Raw genomic sequence first — 18,558 nt, 5'->3', positions numbered from 1 at the left:
CAGATCGATAATTTGAGAAATCTGTTCTTGGCCTTTTCAAGGTCTAAAATTATTCGTGTTGTTACTATATTCAACAAAGGGGTAAAATACTACATTGGAGTAGCATAAGTACAATCGTCATTGAGTGCGTCTTCATATAAGAATGACATCCTACACTCCAGGGCTATTATATATATCCCGTGATGGTCCATGGTACAACCGGAGTGATATTTATCCGTCTTAGATAATAATCCAGGGACAGGTACCAGTTAATAGAAAAGTGTTTTTGGTATGAAATTCAGCAATAATAACAAGTTCAAAGGATATATATATGAAACCGACAAGATGAAACTGCCTCGTGTACTCCGTACCTCGTGGAGACAATTGATGAGTAAGCCCAGCCCAAGCCCCTTTTCCAGGTTCCCCCGCCTCCAGGGAAATTGAATTGAAGATCCTCAACCCACACCACACCTTCTTTTCTCTTTTTTTTCCCTATCCTTTCGTTGGAGTTATCTGAAAAGTTACCTTGTACGGAAACGTCCGGTGCCTTATACCCTCTCTTCCAATCCCGCAATTCATACGCGGGTCACAATCGTTGATATTCCGCAAAACAGCTCTTGAGCACATTCGAACACCGCGCCAAATCCCGCAAAAATGGGTGGACAAGTATCTAAAATGATGGGGAAGATATTCGGTACCAAGGAAATGCGCATCCTCATGTTGGGTTTGGATGCTGCTGGAAAGACAAGTATGTTGGACCTAAATAAACGCCGTCAACATTGGCTAACTCCTTTTAGCAATTCTCTACAAACTTAAACTCAGTAACCAGGACGTTACCACCATTCCAACCGTCGGATTCAACGTCGAAAGTGTGACCTACAAGAACGTCAAGTTCAATGTCTGGGATGTCGGTGGTCAGGACAAGATCCGACCGCTCTGGAGACACTATTACTCCGGTACACAAGGATTGATCTTCGTGGTTGACTCCAGCGATACGGCACGCGTGGAGGAGGCTCGCTCGGAACTACACAAGATCATCAATGATCGTGAAATGAAGGATGCTCTGCTTCTGGTGTTCGCCAACAAGCAAGATATTCCTGGCCGTGCGTATCTCCTGTTCCTAGAATTCGATGATCTGTCCACTAACCCACTTATGTAGACTTGTCACCGGAGGAAATTACTCAGCAGCTTCAATTGACTAAGCTCAAGGACAAGCTGTGGTACGTTGCACCCAGTGTTGCAACTGATGGAACAGGTATTTTCGAGGGTCTTGTAAGTCGTTTCCTTGATCTATCAACTTGGTAACCTCAATCTAACCGTGCTCTCTCTGATAGGCCTGGCTCTCAAACAATGTCAAGACCCAGCCCCAGAAATAAGATACACCGCTGTGATTTCGAGAGGCGCTCCCACAGCAGCTTCGTTGTATAACATCTCGCATTATCCGACAAGTGTTTTCTCTTCTCTCCTCATGTCCGTGTTTTGATGACAAGACGACGCAGCATTTTGGGCTTTTATTTCCTTGGGCTTTTATTTCCTTGGTCTTTTCTTTTGTTGGCCTTAGTTATCTCGTTGCTTTTTTCCGTTTACTTTCACTTCTATGATATCCCCTCTGTTCTTATATGGGCTTGTTGGGTCCAATTTAATACTTTAATTTCATTGTGCGCTCTACCTAGCGTTATCGTTTGTACAGTTTCGGTCAATTGTGAATGCGCTTACTTGTACACATTGGTTAAAACAGAGAAGACAAGTTCTGGCATTGGTTATAGAAAATAGAATCATATGACATACTCCCGGTCAAAGTGCGTGATCAAATTTCCATCTCATCCTTGTCCACGGAGCCGACCTCCGCGTTAGATCCGTATGTTCATATCAATTCCAATCCAGTCAGCTTGTTTCTCCTGTTACCTCAATATGATGATAGCGGAACTCGTTCCCTCGAGGGCAAATATAAATAGAATAACATTTTAGAGTTGACTCTTGCAAGACTTGATCCATTTGGAAAGACTCTATCTACTATCTACAAACACCGAAAGACTGCCCTACTCTGCTCGTCTACACACATCTATACAAACCAGGACATATCCAATCTCTCAATTCAACCAAACTCCAACATCTGCCACTTCCATTACGACTGTCATTTGTTTCAAAAACAGCAATGCCTCAATACAAAGAAGGGGACAAAGTTAATTACACCCCTGTTGGTGGTATGATGCACCCTTTCCTATATATACATGTCCAAAAATGAATTGTCTAACGAAGCTTGGTAGGCGCGCAATCCAGAACAAGTAGAAGCGTCGGGGTAATCCGTGAAACTTTGGGAGGTCGTAGCTCGTCAGACAACGAGACGCGCTATATGATCGAGAACATGCATACCCACAAGAGCTCCTCTATCAAGGAAGGCAACATTACGGGACCGGCGGAGTGACATGTTGTCTTCCAGAGGAAGATGTATATGACTTAGCATACTAAATTGAGCTGAATTGCTTTGTCTAGAGGTTTTAGTATTCAAGGAATTAGGTGTTTATTTGAGAAAGTGTAGGATATTGCAAATTTACATCGAGCTATATGAGAGGGGTACACGTAGAATGATTGGAACCTCCAACGAGAACGTTTTGTTACATTGAGATCTTTCAACATCTATCTTGCGAATAGAAAAGAGATTCAATCATTTTGATATGTATTCTTTAATAGTCCTTAAATGACGTAGAAATGTGATAATGAGGCTGAAAGATCCCTGTACATTTGATTATGTTTGATTGGTTCCGTCACCTGTCTGCCTACACAACTTCACCAAAACACTTCATTCAAAACCTGAACTAAATTAACCGACAATTTTAGGGAAGGTGTTAGTAAATCTGTTCAAGTCCACAGAGAAACAGGATACTAATACCTAATTCTCCCAGACGATGAACGACTTTCCACCACCAGGTACTTCTGTCAAGACAAGGGGTTTCAGAGAAGTATGTGAGGTCGATGGCCGTACATACTTCAGGAAGAAAGGTGCACAGGAGTGGACCGAGGACAAATCCAATCCGGAGGAGTTGAAGCCACCAGTCGAAACCCCCCATCTCTATCTCTATCTCGTCCAAGAAGAACAAGCCCCCGGAGAACCCAACCATTGGGCACTATTCCTTGCTGACGAAAACGAGCCTGACTACGGTTATGTTTACCAAGTCACCGGGGATGCAGAGAATATGAAATACGAGCCATCAGCTGAAAAGGTTAATGTCGTTGATGCGGGTCTCACTTCAAACGTCTATACCTTGGCTGTTGTGTCAGAAGATCAGGCTAGGGCGGCGAGGGTGGTGAAAGAGGCTGCGGAGTCTGAGCTTCCTCCGCAAGCGGAGAATCGGAAGGCTGTTACGGAGAACTGTCAGGGGTGGACTGTGCGTGTTATTGAGAAGTTGGTTAAGGAGAATATTGTTATGCCTCACAAGCTTGAACTGGCACGGTCTTTGATGCAGGCTATTTGATATCGGGAGATAGCCGAAAGGCTACGGCTGGGGTTCGTGTTTCATGTAAGCAGACAGTTTTGGAGAGACCTTATTGATTCTGGCGTTACAATGAGAGGGAGAAAAGAATTTGGATTGGAAGAAGCTCGTTGAGTATATTTAAGAATCTTAATAAAGGCATCAGGTGCTCATCCAAACTAATCATCATAACCTTCCAAGGTTCGTCAGAGGTATCTTGTAAAAAAAGCGCCATGCAAAACCCAAACCCCAAGCCGTGTCACGTTTGTTGAAAAATTCCTGTCACATATGTTGAAAAGTAACCAGGAGGATGGCATTATTGATCAGAATTTTAAAAGCCTAAACACCAGTTCAGGCCTGGTTGGGCCAGATATCATTGGCAATATCACGGACCAGCTGCAGCTTGTTGATCATACCGTCCCAGTCGATAGCATTACCCTCACGGTGGGAAGCAAAGCCACACTGTGGGCTAACACCGACCTGATTAAGCGCGGCCTCGAGGGAGATGTTGTTACCCTCAGCAATGAACTTGGCAGCATCAATGACCCGCTTCTTCATCTCCTCCTTATCCTCAAGCTTGGCGAACTTGCTAGTGACAACACCCAGAATGACGTTCTTGTGGGTAGGCAGGAACTTAAGGGGCTCGAAACCACCGGCGCGGGGGGTGTCATACTCGAGGTAGTAGGTGTGTACGTTCAGCTCCTGGAAGAGCTTGATGGCGATACGGTCGTAACCGCCCTCAGAGAAGTGACGGCTGCCGACAAAGTTACCGCGGCAGAGGTGGACACCAACGTGCATATCGGCGGGCAGGTTTGCGAAGCAGTCGTTGTACTGCTTGATGTACTTCTCGAACATGGTATCGGCGGAGTACACGTTCAGAGGGTCCTCCTTGAAGCCAGTGAGGAACTTCTCAGAACAGAAGTCTAAGTGAAAGGTTAATTTACTCAATATTTCGCCAGATGGGTAATATCTTACAAGCCAGGTTAGGGTCGTCGAATTGGACGTTACGGCAGCCGGCATCATACAGGATCTGAAGCTCAGCCTGGTAGGCCTTGGCGATGTCGCCGAAGTAATCCTCATCATTGGTGTATACAGACTTGGGGTAAGCTTTGCCCTCACGGTAGCGCAGGTGGTACCAGTTAGGCGCGGCAAGAGTGATCTTCAGGTTTCCGACCTCGTTGGCAGGGACCTGGCTGGCGAGGTACTTGAACTGGTCGATGTAGGTGCTACCAACGTGCTTGATCTTGCCGGTACAGATGACGCTCTCACCGGGCTTGTGGCCAGCCTCCAAAAATGCGGCAATATCGGGGGCATAGGGACGGAAATCATCCACATCGACATCAGTGACCTCCTCGAAGCCGTCCAAACCGGGGAAGAAAGTACCCCAGAACACTATATCTGTCAACACAACTCACTCAATGGCTCTTTAGATCTCTTACTGTGACGACGGTACTCTCCATCGGACATCGCGGCATAGCCAAGCTTCTGCTGGGTCTCAACGATGGACTTAATCTCCTTGTCCTCACAAGTTGTCAGTTCCGACTCGGGGATCTTGCCAGCCTCAAAAGCGAGCTTGGTGTCCAGAAGTTGGTCTGGACGCAAGAGAGAGCCCAAGTGCTCTGCGCGGAAAGGAGGACGCTGGTGAAGTTGAGGGGCCATTGTGAATGGAGTATATAGATTACTGCGAGAGACAGTGAGCGTTGTTTCTAGGACGGTGCAGTAATATCTTACCTTGGAAATCTACTAGAACAAATTTCTGGAGAAGAAAGGAAGGAAATTTGGGGGAAATGGATAAATTAGAAGAGGGGCATTGCCATTGCCATTGCCATCTCATCCGGGCTCCCCAGCGTATCCAGCCGTGATAGGCATTTGCCCCACATTACAACGCTGAGGCTCTCCACATGGACCAATTTAGCCTGCGAGTTTGTACATAGTTTCTTGATTTCGTTTCTTGTTTTAGGTTGGTGTTTTTTCAAGAGGCAATTATTCATTTGAATAGGACATATTAAACAGAGTCTATATGGATATAAGTACATAGTACATGATAATATAATGTGGGGTTGGGGAATAGACCTGGAGTATTCTAAATCCCCCTGATTTCTTTGATGTCCGAGGTCGGTTGCCATAGAGCGCACAGACCACATGCTTTCTATACATCCCCATGTCTCAACTTTCTCTCTGTCGTCCCTTGCTATTCCATCTATTTGTCTTCTCCAATCCCTTTTCTAACTTCTCCTTCTAACTTCCCTTTCAAGATATCTCATACACAACAATAAATTACAAAAAACATCCTGAAAAGACCATTCGCTAAGTCACCAATTACAGAGGTTCAGTGGATCCCTTGAGCCAGCCCATCAATTTGAGTGGGGAAATCCCGGCACTTCACTTTCACTCTCTCAGCCGACTTCCATCTGCACTCTATATTCTCATTGCTCTTAGTGGATGGATATCCTGACTGTCTTAGTAATGCAGCACGCCCTAGGCATGAGCAATCTACCATGTCCGCCTTAGCGTCTTCTTTGGAGCTTCTCCCCACTGAGCTCCTAGATCAAATTATCTCCTACTTATCTACGGAGCCACCGTCATTTGGACAAGTACATCGTACACCCAGTCTAGAACTCACCCAATCTCCAACGAAAGACCTCAAAAATCTGGGACAGTGCTCACGACGCCTATTTCAACTTGTGCGACCTGTACTATTCACTTATGTCCGACTCGACCTCCATGACGAACTCGACTTCCATTCTTTTATGGTCAAGTCCGATCTCTGTCAAAATGTGATGTCGCTCGTCGTACTCGTGGATAAAACCCAAGACCATGAGGTTATCGAAGATCGTCAGGTTGACCCATTCTGGTGGCGTCGAGTCCTCCGCTATCTAGACCCTCGCCGTGTTCTAGTAGTTGGGCCGCCACTCTTCATTGGCAATACTCTAGCTAGCCCGATCAATGATGGACACCTGTGGGCATTCGATATGCCTCTACAGATTTTGCTTTTGGAACGAGAGTGTAAACCTCGTCACCCATCCCAGCTTCCTGACTTCCAGAATTCTACTAGTCTTCTCGCATCTCGACCATGGACATCGATGACCTTCAACGAGGCATCTTCTCTGAAATCATACAATCACTATGAGTACTTCTTGTCTTGCGTCCCATCGGTTCTGGCAGAATGGGGTACAAGTGGACCACGCGGACCAACCTCTTCGCTTCAACGCCCAATCGACCTGCCAACTCTCTTATGTGGCCTCGAACACTTTTCTTACACAGCCGTTTTTCCATTTTTCAATCACTCACAAGTTGTACTCGACGCTATTGCGAGGATGCATCGTCTACGTCGTCTTGATGTACGGTTGGCCCCCCTTCAGGATAATCGCATCACCGAGCTCGAACAGCGAGGGCCTATGGACCCTAATGATCCATGGATGGAACTTACAACCTCGTACTCTCTGATCGGGTATACTATGAATAAAATGCCCGACTTGAAAGAGTTCAGGAGTGGTGACCTACATGTGGAGGCCATACGGCAGGATCTGCTAGCCGTTTTGGACGATGCTATCGGAGATGAGGGTTGGGTGCATGATGGGCAAGGAGTGTGGAGGCGACCTTGACCTTTGGCCAGAATTGTATCTTGAGCATCTTGTTGTCTAGCTATTCCCATCACAATACATGATCAGAGTAATATCAAAATAATCATCCCAGCATCTAAAGCAAAATAGACTGAACGTTAAAAGTAGGAAAGCTCATGGGGCTAGACCAAATCGGGGAATATCCACTTTTTTGACCTTATCATCAACAACTCGCTCTTCACTTCATCTACAGTTTATAAATCCTGATATCAAGACTATAGCAACTTAACAAGGATTTATATACAGGGAGCCATGGCAAGCGCACCAAATGTTTACTCGGCAGAGCCTGCATTCCCAGTCCTTGCTGATTCTCTACTTCGACGAGCGTCAACGGAAAATACAGCTCTTTCAAATGAGAAAACTGCCAAAAATGACTGGAACCTCAAAAATGATTGGAAAGAGGGTATCCAATCCTCCAAGGAATCAGTGTTTCGGTGCGGGGTCGTCCTCGGCTTCTCCAGGCTGCGAATGAGAAGCAACGAAAGCAACGAGTATATCGGACAGGTATGACCGACTCAACTACTCGCTGCATTGTCATTGAGACTAATATTTACCTTAGATTCCTCGATGTATTCTCACAAACCACCTGCGGAGTCTTCATCCATCATCTGAACCGAGCGCATTCATTATCCACCCGCAGAGTTTCGAGGCTTTCGCCCCAAGAACTCTATTGAATGAGCTACAGTCTTCCTCCCATGACCACCCCGGTCTATCGAGGGATGATGCAATTCATAGACTTGACTCTGTGCAGTTACTTCCCATACACAACTTCCCCAACGCCGCTCAGGCCATCAGTAAGGTATCGGAAGCGCTGCATGAGATCCAAGAAAAGCGAGAGCAGAGAAAACCGACCGAAGAAAGCCCATCCCCCCACAACCCCATTGTACTCATTGTTGTGGGCCTCGATACCCTAGCCGAAGGCATAATTCGAGCATCTAATCCGGCTCGAGGTACAGCCGTGTTGACAGCTACACTCCGCACCTTGACGCGGTTGTCTCGTGTGCACGCGTCTCATCTCTCGATCATTCTTGTCAATACTAATGGACTGGGGTGGGATATACACCAATCGTCGGCTGGAAATACTACCGAAGATAACGCTGCGAGGCAGCCGCTAGAAGATGGCATCCACTCCATCTTCCATTCGGATATTCCTTCCTTGTTCCCAACCTTGCTCATGAAGACGCTAGACCAAGGCATCGATACCCATCTGTTGCTTTCTGATTTGAGAGGGGCTCAAATAGTCGAAGTGATCAAGGATCGAGTTGGTACGAGTCTAGGGAAATGGGGAATATGGAACGAGCAATGAATGATACCATTTGCTATGTCGCTAGAGGAAGATGACCTTGATCGATCTCGATGCAATTGTTCATACTCTTACAAATAATGCTCTTAAACATGACAGATCCGCCCATCGAAAAGCGCCGCTTTGTATGCAATTGGCCCAAATACCCAGCCAATACCATCTAGCTATATTAAAATCTGCAAAATACCAACTCCAGTCCATGAGTTTTTTTGCCTCTCCGCAAGGGGTATCAAGCTTTTGTTATGTGGAATTCGGCCGGCCATGGAAATCTACACTCTTGAGAAAATCCCATTCGGCATTCAAGCCTGATTATCCTTCTCGGCCCATCGTCTCATCACACCCCGCTCCACCACAGACCGAGCTTCCTCCTCACACCTGGCGAGGTCCTGCTCTGCCGTCTCCTCTTCAAAGAGAATATCTTGCTGCTGCACTTTGACCCACTGCTTATGTCTCTCGCACCGCTTCTTAGTGCAGACGCCACGCGTCCAAGATGCAATATCGTCATCGGTGTCGCCATTCATCGCCGTATCCCCGTCTGCGTCAGTACCAGCCGAGCCCACAGCCAAAGCTTCAGCCGTTCCTTCCGCAAGAGCTTTCTTTCCAGCGTCGGAGAGTCGCCATTCGTCGAATTCTTCGTCCGACCACGAAAGTCGTGAGTCAAACCCGCAGATATCTTTCCATCCGCCCTTCGGCTCGTGCTGCTTCAGTTTCTCTACCACGCCCTTGGCGCGTGGCTTGAGAAGCGAGACGAAAGTTGTGCGTGCAGCAAGCATCTCCTTGCGATGAAGGAGTTCATCGCGCTGCTTGCGCAACTTTTCGATCTTCGCGATCTCGTCCTGGGAGTACTCCATACCGTTCGCATGGACATCGACTCCCAACCATCTGCCGCTCTGCGGCTTTGATTCGTCCTTGACTCCAGGCCCTGCGGATTCTTTCTCGTCTATCTGTGGTGGTGGCGAGATGATGCGATCTCCGAGCTTGCGGAATTCTTGTGTGGATGATACTCCCATAATGGCGGCTTTCAAGTCTCCAGCTGTAAGAATACCACCCATGCTACCTAGGTCGTCAAAAAGACCATTCGTCTGACGGGCACGCTGTTTAAGCTGCTGGGTCTGTTTACGCATGAATTCGCGGCCGTGGTCATCGCAGCAGTATTTGCTTGGGGGCTTCGCCTTGGCGCGCGCTGGTTTCCGACACTCGACTAGGCGACACATCGGTTTCCATGTTGTGCATCCCTTTCCTGCATTTGCACAGTTCGGGCCTTCAAAGTTAGTTTCGAATAGAATAAAGCCGTCGCGCATGAAGACTTACAGATATACCGCTCGATCAGATCCGCATCTCGAGGGTCGATGTTGACGCATTTCCCATGGTACCAGTCATCGCAGTCGCCGTCACACGCGATCATCCATGTATGGTTATCAGGTCGGCGGCAAATACAGAAGATCGCGTTTTCATCAAAGCTGTCGGAGTCATCGTTTTCCTGGGCAGTAGATTGTTTGGGTCCTTTCTTCTTCTTCGATGACTTTTTCTTCTCCTCTGGAGCTGGTGACCCTGCTATCGAGACGGAATTTTGTTTCTTGGCGGGTGTTTTGCTGGCCCGGGGAGCTGGTGTGTTGGATCGTCGCCCATCAGCGCTGTCTACATCTGGATCGTTCACCTTGCGCTTCTTAGCGGCAGGTTTCTTTGCGGTTCCCTTTTTCGCAGCGCTTGTGGCGGGCTTTTTGTTCGCTGGTTTGACGGAATTTGCTGGGGAGGACCGGTCGGACGATGACGCTCTTGATGTTAGCCCATGCTTGAGGTTTGCCAATGTTTTGGATGTCGCGTAGTCGGTCGTTCCATCGAGTCCTAGTAAAGTTGGGTCCAAGTCGTCGCTGGCCGGGAATTTGTCGAGAGTAGAGCTTGTTGGTTCGGTTTTGACTGAGGGCAGGGGTGTATCTTGGTTTGCGACCAGTGGAACACCCTTACTGGGATCGTAGACACCATCGTAGAGGTCGGTCCAACTCACACTCTTCTCGGAATTAGCCGCGTTATCTTGAGACGCAGGGCCAAGATCCCTGAAGAGTCGGTGGACCTTCTTAGCTCTGACGGTGCCGAAATATCCGCATTGTCGCCAACCAGCAATCCCCACCACCCGATTATCCTGGACAATAATATTGCTCGGAATGAAGTTATTGTGTGTCAAATATAGTTCCTCCTCCTTGGTTTTTTCTGTGAACAGGATGTCTCGTTCGCGAGTCTCGACGGAGGGCGGAAGTTGGGAATTGAGTTCGCGGCATACATAGGATGGTTCGTCTGGGGGTGAATCGATTGTCGCGAGCCGTTGAAGAATCTGGCGACACTGGTTTTTCAAGGCCTCGATCTGTTCCATCTCGAGATACCTCCACGCAACTTCCAGCGAGACGCCCGCAATGCGAGACTCGATCGTCACGTTCCTCCCCTCAATTGCCCCGCAAAAATAGATCACTGGCACTGCAACTCCGATCTCTCGGAGCGAGTCCTCTGCCTTCTGCGCGGCTGACAGTTCATTCGCATTCACAGACGAGTATATCTCAGCCACCGCCCCATCGGCCAGTTCGGGGTCAACCCGAATAATTATGCTCCCAACCGCGAATGCCTCCCCCGGCCTTGAGATATTGAGTGAGTATTCCGGGGTGCAGTATTGCTGCGCGACCTTCTCCCAGAACGAATTCACAGCCGGGTCAGACTGATACCAGTTCATGAAGCGAGGGGTGAAGTCGTCGGCGCGGGGTGCGTAGCGGCCATACTGCGCGCTCTGTAAAATAAACGGGTCATCTCTGGGAATGTGATCAGGGTTGGTTTCGTAGGGGTTGGTTGTGGACTTTGTGACCGCGGAGCCATTCACATGGTTTGCGCCGGCCTCCTCCATCTCCGCCATAGCTGTCGCGAGTGGAGCAGGATGGTGTATTGCGCACGAAATCGAGATAATAGCACACTAATTCCCTTTCGTGTTTTCGAGAAATGAAGCTTGGGATTCCTGTGAGGTTGAAAATATGCGAGCGAAGATCGCGGGCAAAACTAAACCGATACAAGTTCCACCGAGACTGCCGGAGACATCATGTGGATTGCATCGAGGGTATAGGGTCTTGCAGATGGCTTTTCGAGGTTTTTCCAGTCTGCGCGATCCTACTTTTCCGATTGGGAGAGTGGTCTCGGTGGTCTCGTGTTGACTGAATTCTCCCGGGTTGAAGGGTTGGCGCGAATCCCGCCGATCGAAGATATGGGGTCTGGTCTAATGTCTCCAAAGAGGGTGCTTGTTTAGTTATAAGAAAGAAACAATCTGAATCTCTCCCTTAAACATACAAATCGTTTGATTTCAGCTTGATTCAATGTCCAGTTCCCTGAAGGTCTGGACTGAATATCGGAGTTGCGGACTGAACGCGAAGGCGGTGAGATGATTCCAGACACGCGACAGCGACTTGATAGACTTCACCTGACTCCACTGATTTCCTGGAGCAAGATTATTAGGGTCGATACCTTTGATGTTAGCTTGTCACCAATGTATTCAACGACAGATCTTGACGATGAAAAGAAGAGAATATCAGTGTCACTTGTCCGGCACTTGGGAAGAGCGCGAGAACTGACAATGGTCGACTAGAAACACGCAATGTCGAGATCGATACTTTCACTCCCTTGCGGTCCCAAATGGTTATGAATCATTGAGATATCAATAACTTGCATATACCCAATCACGTCAAGCCTTCCATTGTGTTGTCGTAAACAATAGCCTCATCCATTGTCAACCCGCCAGGCAACCAATCCACAAACAGTCTCAATAACGTGCCCCTCTCTCGACTATCACGCGCATACGCAGAGTTGCAATGATATTTTCAAACTTGATTGGATTTTGATATCTCTAACTACCGACTCTACTAAGTTACACTAAAGAGAGAGAGAAAAATGAAACTAGTGAACTACTCACTAGACACTAAACAACACTGAATTCAACAATTTCTGGATATCCTGGCAACCAAACAGGCCACCGAAAACAAAAAAATTCCCAAAGAAAAGACATACAAATCATGGCCGACCCCAAATTAATTACCTCCACATAACATGTTCGCAGTTTGATATAAGAAGCTTAAAACCTCAAAATGGAAACTCTCAGGAAGACGCAGCCTTCTGCTCGAAGGGTCCATCCCAGTGCAACTTAAGCGACATGGGGAATGCAGAGTAAGAAGTTCCGTCACTGCGGAGGTAAACGGAGTATCCGCCCTCCTGTGGGATCTTCTTAAGCTGGCCCTGAGCACCTGGAGCACGACGAAGACCCTGCAGACGACCGACGACACGCAGCATAGCAATGAGCGCAATCTTAGTAATCTGCTCGCCGAAGCCAGTGGTGGGACCCTGGCCGTGGTTGATATATGAATCAAGAGGACGGTCAAGCTGGACCTGGGTTGGCTCAGGGAAGACGCTGGGGTCGTGATTGGCCTGGTTGAAGGAGGCGAAGACCTGCTGACCGGGCTGAATGGTGTGGGTCTTGCCATCTTCCTCGACAGTGACAGCTTCCTTGGCCTCGCGGAATGCGCCAAAGGTGCCGTTCAGACGAATGGCCTCCAGACAGTAGCGGTACAGCTTCTCGTCCGATTCGGCAGAGTCGGACTTGGCGAGGCGGTTGATCTCAGCCAGATGGATCTTGTTCTCGGGCGCAGTGTAGAACTCGATGATCTGGGTGAAGACCTGGCCCTGGCTGGGGACTAGGCCTACAATCGTCGGGACGATGGCAGACCAGGTGATTTCGGAGGCGCTGGAGCCGGCCTCCTTCATGCGGCGGATAGCTTCGGTTCCAAACTCGCGGAGGGCGTTGTCGTGTGGGCGGAAGCTGTCCATGATACCGGCGAAGAGACCGCTGTTCGTGTCGGCTTTGACGGTAGCCTCGACGACCTGGCCGAGCTGGGTGGAGACTGCGGAGGCGGCGCGGTTCAGGGCGTACGAGCGTGGAGCGTCGATGTCGAAGAAGAGTGCGGAGAAGATCGTGGAGAGGATCATGTACATCTCGTGCTCGGTGAACAGACCCTGCGGGTTTCGCTCGGTCTTCAGGGGAAGGCCGAAGAGACTAGAGGCGAAGTGGACGTGGGCTAGGTTGCCGACATCGCGAGTGATGTCGATCTGGTTGATCTTGCCTAGCTGACCACCCTTCTCGGTAATCAGACGCTCGGTGATGTCTTCGTAGAAGGTCTTGACAAGCTTGGGGAACTCCTCGGTGTTGAGAGCCTTGGCGATAGCCTCCCGCTGCTTGGTGTCGAACTCGCCCTTGCCGAAGAGCTTAGACATGGAGCGGGCCCAGCTGGGACGGAAGTCTTGTTGATTTTCAAGGACCAGCTTGGCATTCTGGTGCGAGGTCAGGTTGACTCGAGGCTCAGTGAAGGCGGGCTTATCCCAGGAGTAATCCTGCTCACGGCCCAAATCCTTCATGATCTTGCGGTTCTCGCTAGGGATGGTCATAGGGTAGTGGGCGTAGATGGAGTCAGGCTTATAGTAGTTGGGGAAGGCGCGCGTGGCCAGTCTATAGAAGACACAACCTTGGTTGATGTTGAGGTCGTAGCGGCACTCGTTGTAACCCCAGTTGGTTAGGTTACGGGGGTTGTAGTCAATGGTGTAGTGGCGGTCACCGCGAACAAGGGCAACGGCATCCGACAACACAGCACGGGAGATGGTGTAGGTCGGGGCGATACCGACACCAGGGATCATGGGCTCCTTGGCCTCCTCGGAGACGATACCGGGGTACAGCTCAATGTAGTCGGGGTGGTCGTAGAGGTGGCGGAGAGTATTAGCGATCTCAGGGTTGGAGTTGACTTCCTCGAAAGTGTCGTAAGCCTTCAGACCGAAGTGCTTACGGAACTCATTAAGAGAACCGACGTTCCATCTACGCGAAGCCTCGATACCGAGGATCTCGATAGAGCGCATGGCCTTGGGTACGTTTCGGGGACCGAAAGAGCTAGCCACGTCTTCGGTGGCATGGGTCAGAATGTTGACAAGCTCTCCGTCATCGAAGTATCCATCCTCGTTACGCTGTAGGCGGGCGAAGGTACGCTTGGCGGGATCAGCCTCGAGCATACCCTCCACCTTCTTCAGACCCATCAGTAGCTCAGGCATAGTGACCTGCTCGGCAGGCTTGCCCATAAGGTCATAATAGATCTGCTCAATCCACTTCTCGTCGCCCTGACTGATAGTCGAGTGCCAACGGTAGGCCAAGTTGAACTCGACAGAGCACTGATTGCCGAGACCAGCAGGAGTGGAACCGGCCTTCTCCGCCTGAGCGCGAGGATCCAAGCACCAGGTTGAGTTGGTGCGGTTCAAGTTGACAATAGTGCGCAGGTAATCATACAGAGTGATGTTGATGTACAGACCGCAAGTAATAAGGCGACCGGTCTGGAACAGATCCTCATCACGCTTGGCCCAAGCCTTCTTGGTGTCCTCTTCGGACAGACCAGGCCGGGGCTTGCTGAATCGACCATTCTCGTTAATCTCAGCCAGCTGGGTAACAACGTGGTTATGGAACCGGTTCAGCATAACCAGCAGAACACCGCAGGCGGCAGGAAGGGCCTGCAGACGACCCTCAGAGAAGCAATCGGGCTTCAGCTTTCCGTCCTGGTGGGAGCGGATCAGATCCTGTTGCGCCTTGACATCACCGTACAAAATGGACAAGTCAAGGTAAGCAGAAGTCTTATTGAGGTGCTGTTCGCGGTAGTCGGTCTGGAAAATATCTATGTACGGAACCCACATGTTAGGGCCTGAGTTATAACTTCCGGTAGAACTGACTTACCGTGAATAATCAAAGAGGCCCAGTCGAAGAAAACACTGGAGACCTTGTTGGGGTGCGGAGTGAACTCCTGACGAGCAAAGAGGGTATCAAAAATCAGGCCGGCGTCAGGCAATCCGCTGGGTTGAATGGTCAGGGGAGGAATGGTGCGACAGTATGGAGTGTTGGCAGCTCCAAACCACGGGAGGGTAGGGTTGTTGTTTGAGCCATCAGCTGAGCGATATTTGTAGTCGTCTCCCATGTAACTATTCACAGCATTAGCGCGCAATTGTAAAAGAATCTCTAATTTAGGACTTCTCACGAAAGAGGCGGGTGAGGAATGGAGTTCCATAGATCATCCAGGAACAAACCGGTGAGCTCAGTACGGTTCTTGGAGTTACCGGGCAAATCCGCAACCATCTGGATTATGCGCTCCATCAAGTAGGTCTTGTCATCAATAAGTTCGCCGGAGGTTTTGGTCGCAATGAGGTCTTTGACAGTGCCGATATCACGGAATCCCAGTGCCTTGATGTCATTGATGAGACCGGACGACTTGTCATGCTTCAAGTAGGCGCCATCACTGGTCTGGTTGGGCAGAGGATCTTGCGAAGCGTGAATTGCTTGCGCATACCTCTCGAACACTGCAACAACCTCGGAGCGCTTCACAACGTGCTTTTCCTCCTGAGTAGAAGTGGACTTCCGAGTTGGCGAGACCTTCGACATGCGCTTGCTGCTCTTGTCTGTGCTCTTGGACTCCGTGTCACCATTGGAGTCTTTGGGGTCCTTGGAGTCCTTAGACCGCTTGAATTGGGTAGAGAGTCTCCTTAACATTGTGAAAAATGATGCCAAATTAAGTCAGGAGGAAAAATAAAGTAAAAGAAGAAACACAAAATTACCAAGGGCCAGCTCAGGGGGGATAAATCAGAATCTCGACGGCGCTCTTTAAAACGAGCTGTACGGGCGACGCAAGTCAGCTGCAGGACTGTGGAGCGCCTAAGAAGTGGCGGATTTGCTATCGCCAATAGTTGATTGACTGCCGTGGCAGCATTTTTAATTTGATGGAAAGCACTAGTCGATCTCTCGGGCCTGAACCTGGTCTCTGTAAAATATCCCAGCCCCGCATGGTACAAGCTTAGTTCCCTCAGTGGAGTCTCTATAGTGGGCTCTCGATGAAGTGTCTCAGTACAGTAACTGATCAGCATTTATAGCCTTGTAAACTTAAGAAAGGGGGATATCTACTATATGATGTGTATGGAATACTCGAACCTGGGAGTTATATGGTTCAATATAGCATAATATGGCCGTTTGTATAGTATGCATGGCATACCCCGGACTTCTTGGGCTGGAATCCAAATCCAAATCGAGACTTATACATCAACATGTTCGGAAATGGGAATGCTAGACCAATGATTACAATAATGCTGTAATACAAGACTATAATTAGCGGTGTACAGCATAAACTATCTGTACGAGGTAGTTCATACGAGTACAAAATGATGCGTAAAGATCTCAACATTGGAGATCGAACTAAATCGACCCCCGGTGGGGTAAGATGCTCGGACTTTCGCTCTGCATTTTCGGGAAAAATAATTCCAGTGTACATTGCTGGCTGGATAGAAATAACTCTGAGGTGCGTTGTCACACCATAATTTGGTACAATTAGGGTTATATCGTGTAGGACATGAGGTAGTTAGTGTTCCCACGCCCCATACACTGTAACACTTGGGATGTAAGGAAGGTCCTGAATGTGATAGAAACAGAATTTTCGATAAAAAAAAAACACACTTTCGTTTAACCTTTTTCCTTTGTTTTGATCGTCGTAGGCCCACTTGTTTACCCACTGACTATGCAATTAATTGGCGAACGGGCCATGCTCGAACCACAATGGGTCGTTTGTCATTGGTGGCTGAAATCTGCCAGTCATCACGAATTACATATTCAGAATCTGATCCATCTCGGAGTATCCACCTACAGGGTCTTAATTGTTTGTCTCTCTCCTCGTGGCGTTTTTTTCTCGGTTGAACGGGAGTTTCCACGCGAGAATGACAAACTCACTTTGAGAGAGGTCAGATGGCTAAGACATCTCTTATCTGGATGATTTCCTGGATGATTTCTTGGTTCCTCCCGAGTGTTGAACCATGGATCGACCATGGCCACTCCCGCATAATCCATGGAAGGATATTATAAGCATAAATGTAGTTGAGTTCAGATATCAGATATGTTCCAAGGTTGTACGTATTATCTCTCGGCCATAAATCCGAGTCGACAACATATTGACTTTTTTCGGGATATGACGACAAGGAAGTCCCACTCTCCTTCCCCTTCGGGTATCGTCAATCCATTCCAGCCTGGAACTCCATGCGCGATGACATCTAGGTTTAGATATTCTAATGTTTTATTGATGTATATGTACGGGTAATCATTGCAATCACAATCACACCCACGGAGTACTCCGTATGGCGTACATAGGCAGTGAGACCCCAAAAACCTTCTCAATTCCAAGAAACTGGCGGAAAAGACAGGTGGGTCATAGCTCTTGGGCCGTGAATGTATTATATTGACTACTATATAGGGCTAGACCCGATCTGATCGCTCGCTCAAGGCCGAACCAACGAGACGGAACACCCGATACGAACCACCCGCTCTCACCCCTTACACCTCCTGAATCATTGGTGTCTACTAATCCATAGAGGGGCTCTGTGGAGAATGATCGACAATAATGTCCCGAACACCTAGCATCGTCTCCTTTCAATCCCTCATAAATAGGTTCGACCTCGGTACCAACTGGGGACCAATTAAGTACTCGCGTATGGAGTAGCAAAGTGTAAAACCTGCACGTCTCTCTTTTAGTCTCTCTGTTCAGCTCATGCCACAAATTTACATGCTTTCTAGCTCCGGCCCGCCCAGCCCACATCCCTCGTGCAGAACTCGAGTCATGTTCAGCCCAGTTCGCAACAAACTTGCATATCCAGCAATGATTACCGACGCGGCTCCATTGGATGGAATGCGGACCCTCTATTGGGTGGAATGCGGCCCCGTTAAAATCGAAGATTTTGTGTAACCTGCACCTGAACAGATGTGAGTGAGCGATCATTTTCTCCATACGGAGTACAGAAACTAATCCCAGATATGTAAAACCAAAGGCCCTTGTGATGGGACCGTGCCAAGTATGGGGGACCCGCCCGTCAGCCCAGGTTTGACGTATTCTTTTCACAAATCTGCACCGATCGGCTAGTGGGTTGGATATTCATATCTTACCAACCCCCTTCACTGCTGGGTCTGGTGTACCTAGGACGCTAATTCGTGTAATACTAACTCTATCAGGCTGCATAAGCCCGGCATCCCAGCCTTGAGCCTTTCCCCCCCTTCGCGTATATAGCCCCCCTGAGGTCTTATTAGGTGTGCCTGAAGTTTTGAACTTTT

General features: G+C 48.7%; 6 protein-coding genes across 6 annotated transcripts; 3 read left to right on the top strand and 3 right to left on the bottom strand.

Moving 5' to 3' along the window:
- Window positions 1-633: 633 nt before the first annotated feature.
- On the top strand, window positions 634-1,355 carry PGRI_026450 (ADP-ribosylation factor family protein; the record flags this gene model as incomplete). The annotated part of the gene is made up of 4 exons (XM_040790358.1): window positions 634-727; window positions 777-1,082; window positions 1,139-1,251; window positions 1,314-1,355. 4 exons carry the CDS (start codon window positions 634-636, stop codon window positions 1,353-1,355), a joined length of 555 nt encoding a protein of 184 aa, XP_040647311.1.
- Window positions 1,356-2,885: 1,530 nt separating this feature from the next.
- Window positions 2,886-3,452, top strand: PGRI_026440 (uncharacterized protein; the record flags this gene model as incomplete). Its single annotated transcript, XM_040790357.1, has 1 exon — window positions 2,886-3,452. The coding sequence occupies one exon, from the start codon at window positions 2,886-2,888 to the stop codon at window positions 3,450-3,452; it is 567 nt and encodes a 188-aa protein (XP_040647310.1).
- A 348-nt stretch (window positions 3,453-3,800) lies between these two features.
- On the bottom strand, window positions 3,801-5,108 carry PGRI_026430 (cobalamin-independent methionine synthase II family protein; the record flags this gene model as incomplete). The annotated part of the gene is made up of 3 exons (XM_040790356.1): window positions 3,801-4,372; window positions 4,425-4,841; window positions 4,889-5,108. 3 exons carry the CDS (start codon window positions 5,106-5,108, stop codon window positions 3,801-3,803), a joined length of 1,209 nt encoding a protein of 402 aa, XP_040647309.1.
- Window positions 5,109-5,947: 839 nt separating this feature from the next.
- On the top strand, window positions 5,948-8,378 carry PGRI_026420 (F-box domain protein; the record flags this gene model as incomplete). The annotated part of the gene is made up of 3 exons (XM_040790355.1): window positions 5,948-7,036; window positions 7,319-7,576; window positions 7,632-8,378. 3 exons carry the CDS (start codon window positions 5,948-5,950, stop codon window positions 8,376-8,378), a joined length of 2,094 nt encoding a protein of 697 aa, XP_040647308.1.
- Window positions 8,379-8,674: 296 nt separating this feature from the next.
- PGRI_026410 (putative PHD transcription factor) lies at window positions 8,675-11,271 on the bottom strand (the record flags this gene model as incomplete). Its single annotated transcript, XM_040790354.1, has 2 exons — window positions 8,675-9,636; window positions 9,687-11,271. The coding sequence occupies 2 exons, from the start codon at window positions 11,269-11,271 to the stop codon at window positions 8,675-8,677; spliced, it is 2,547 nt and encodes an 848-aa protein (XP_040647307.1).
- Window positions 11,272-12,497: 1,226 nt separating this feature from the next.
- On the bottom strand, window positions 12,498-15,966 carry PGRI_026400 (peroxidase/cytochrome P450 family protein; the record flags this gene model as incomplete). Its single annotated transcript, XM_040790353.1, has 3 exons — window positions 12,498-15,100; window positions 15,160-15,401; window positions 15,458-15,966. The coding sequence occupies 3 exons, from the start codon at window positions 15,964-15,966 to the stop codon at window positions 12,498-12,500; spliced, it is 3,354 nt and encodes a 1,117-aa protein (XP_040647306.1).
- Window positions 15,967-18,558: the final 2,592 nt, after the last annotated feature.

The sequence above is a fragment of the Penicillium griseofulvum genome (genome assembly GCF_001561935.1).
Source record: "Penicillium griseofulvum strain PG3 chromosome Unknown contig_80, whole genome shotgun sequence".
Classification (NCBI taxonomy): domain Eukaryota; kingdom Fungi; phylum Ascomycota; class Eurotiomycetes; order Eurotiales; family Aspergillaceae; genus Penicillium; species Penicillium griseofulvum.
This window is presented reverse-complemented; position numbering and strand designations above follow the sequence as displayed.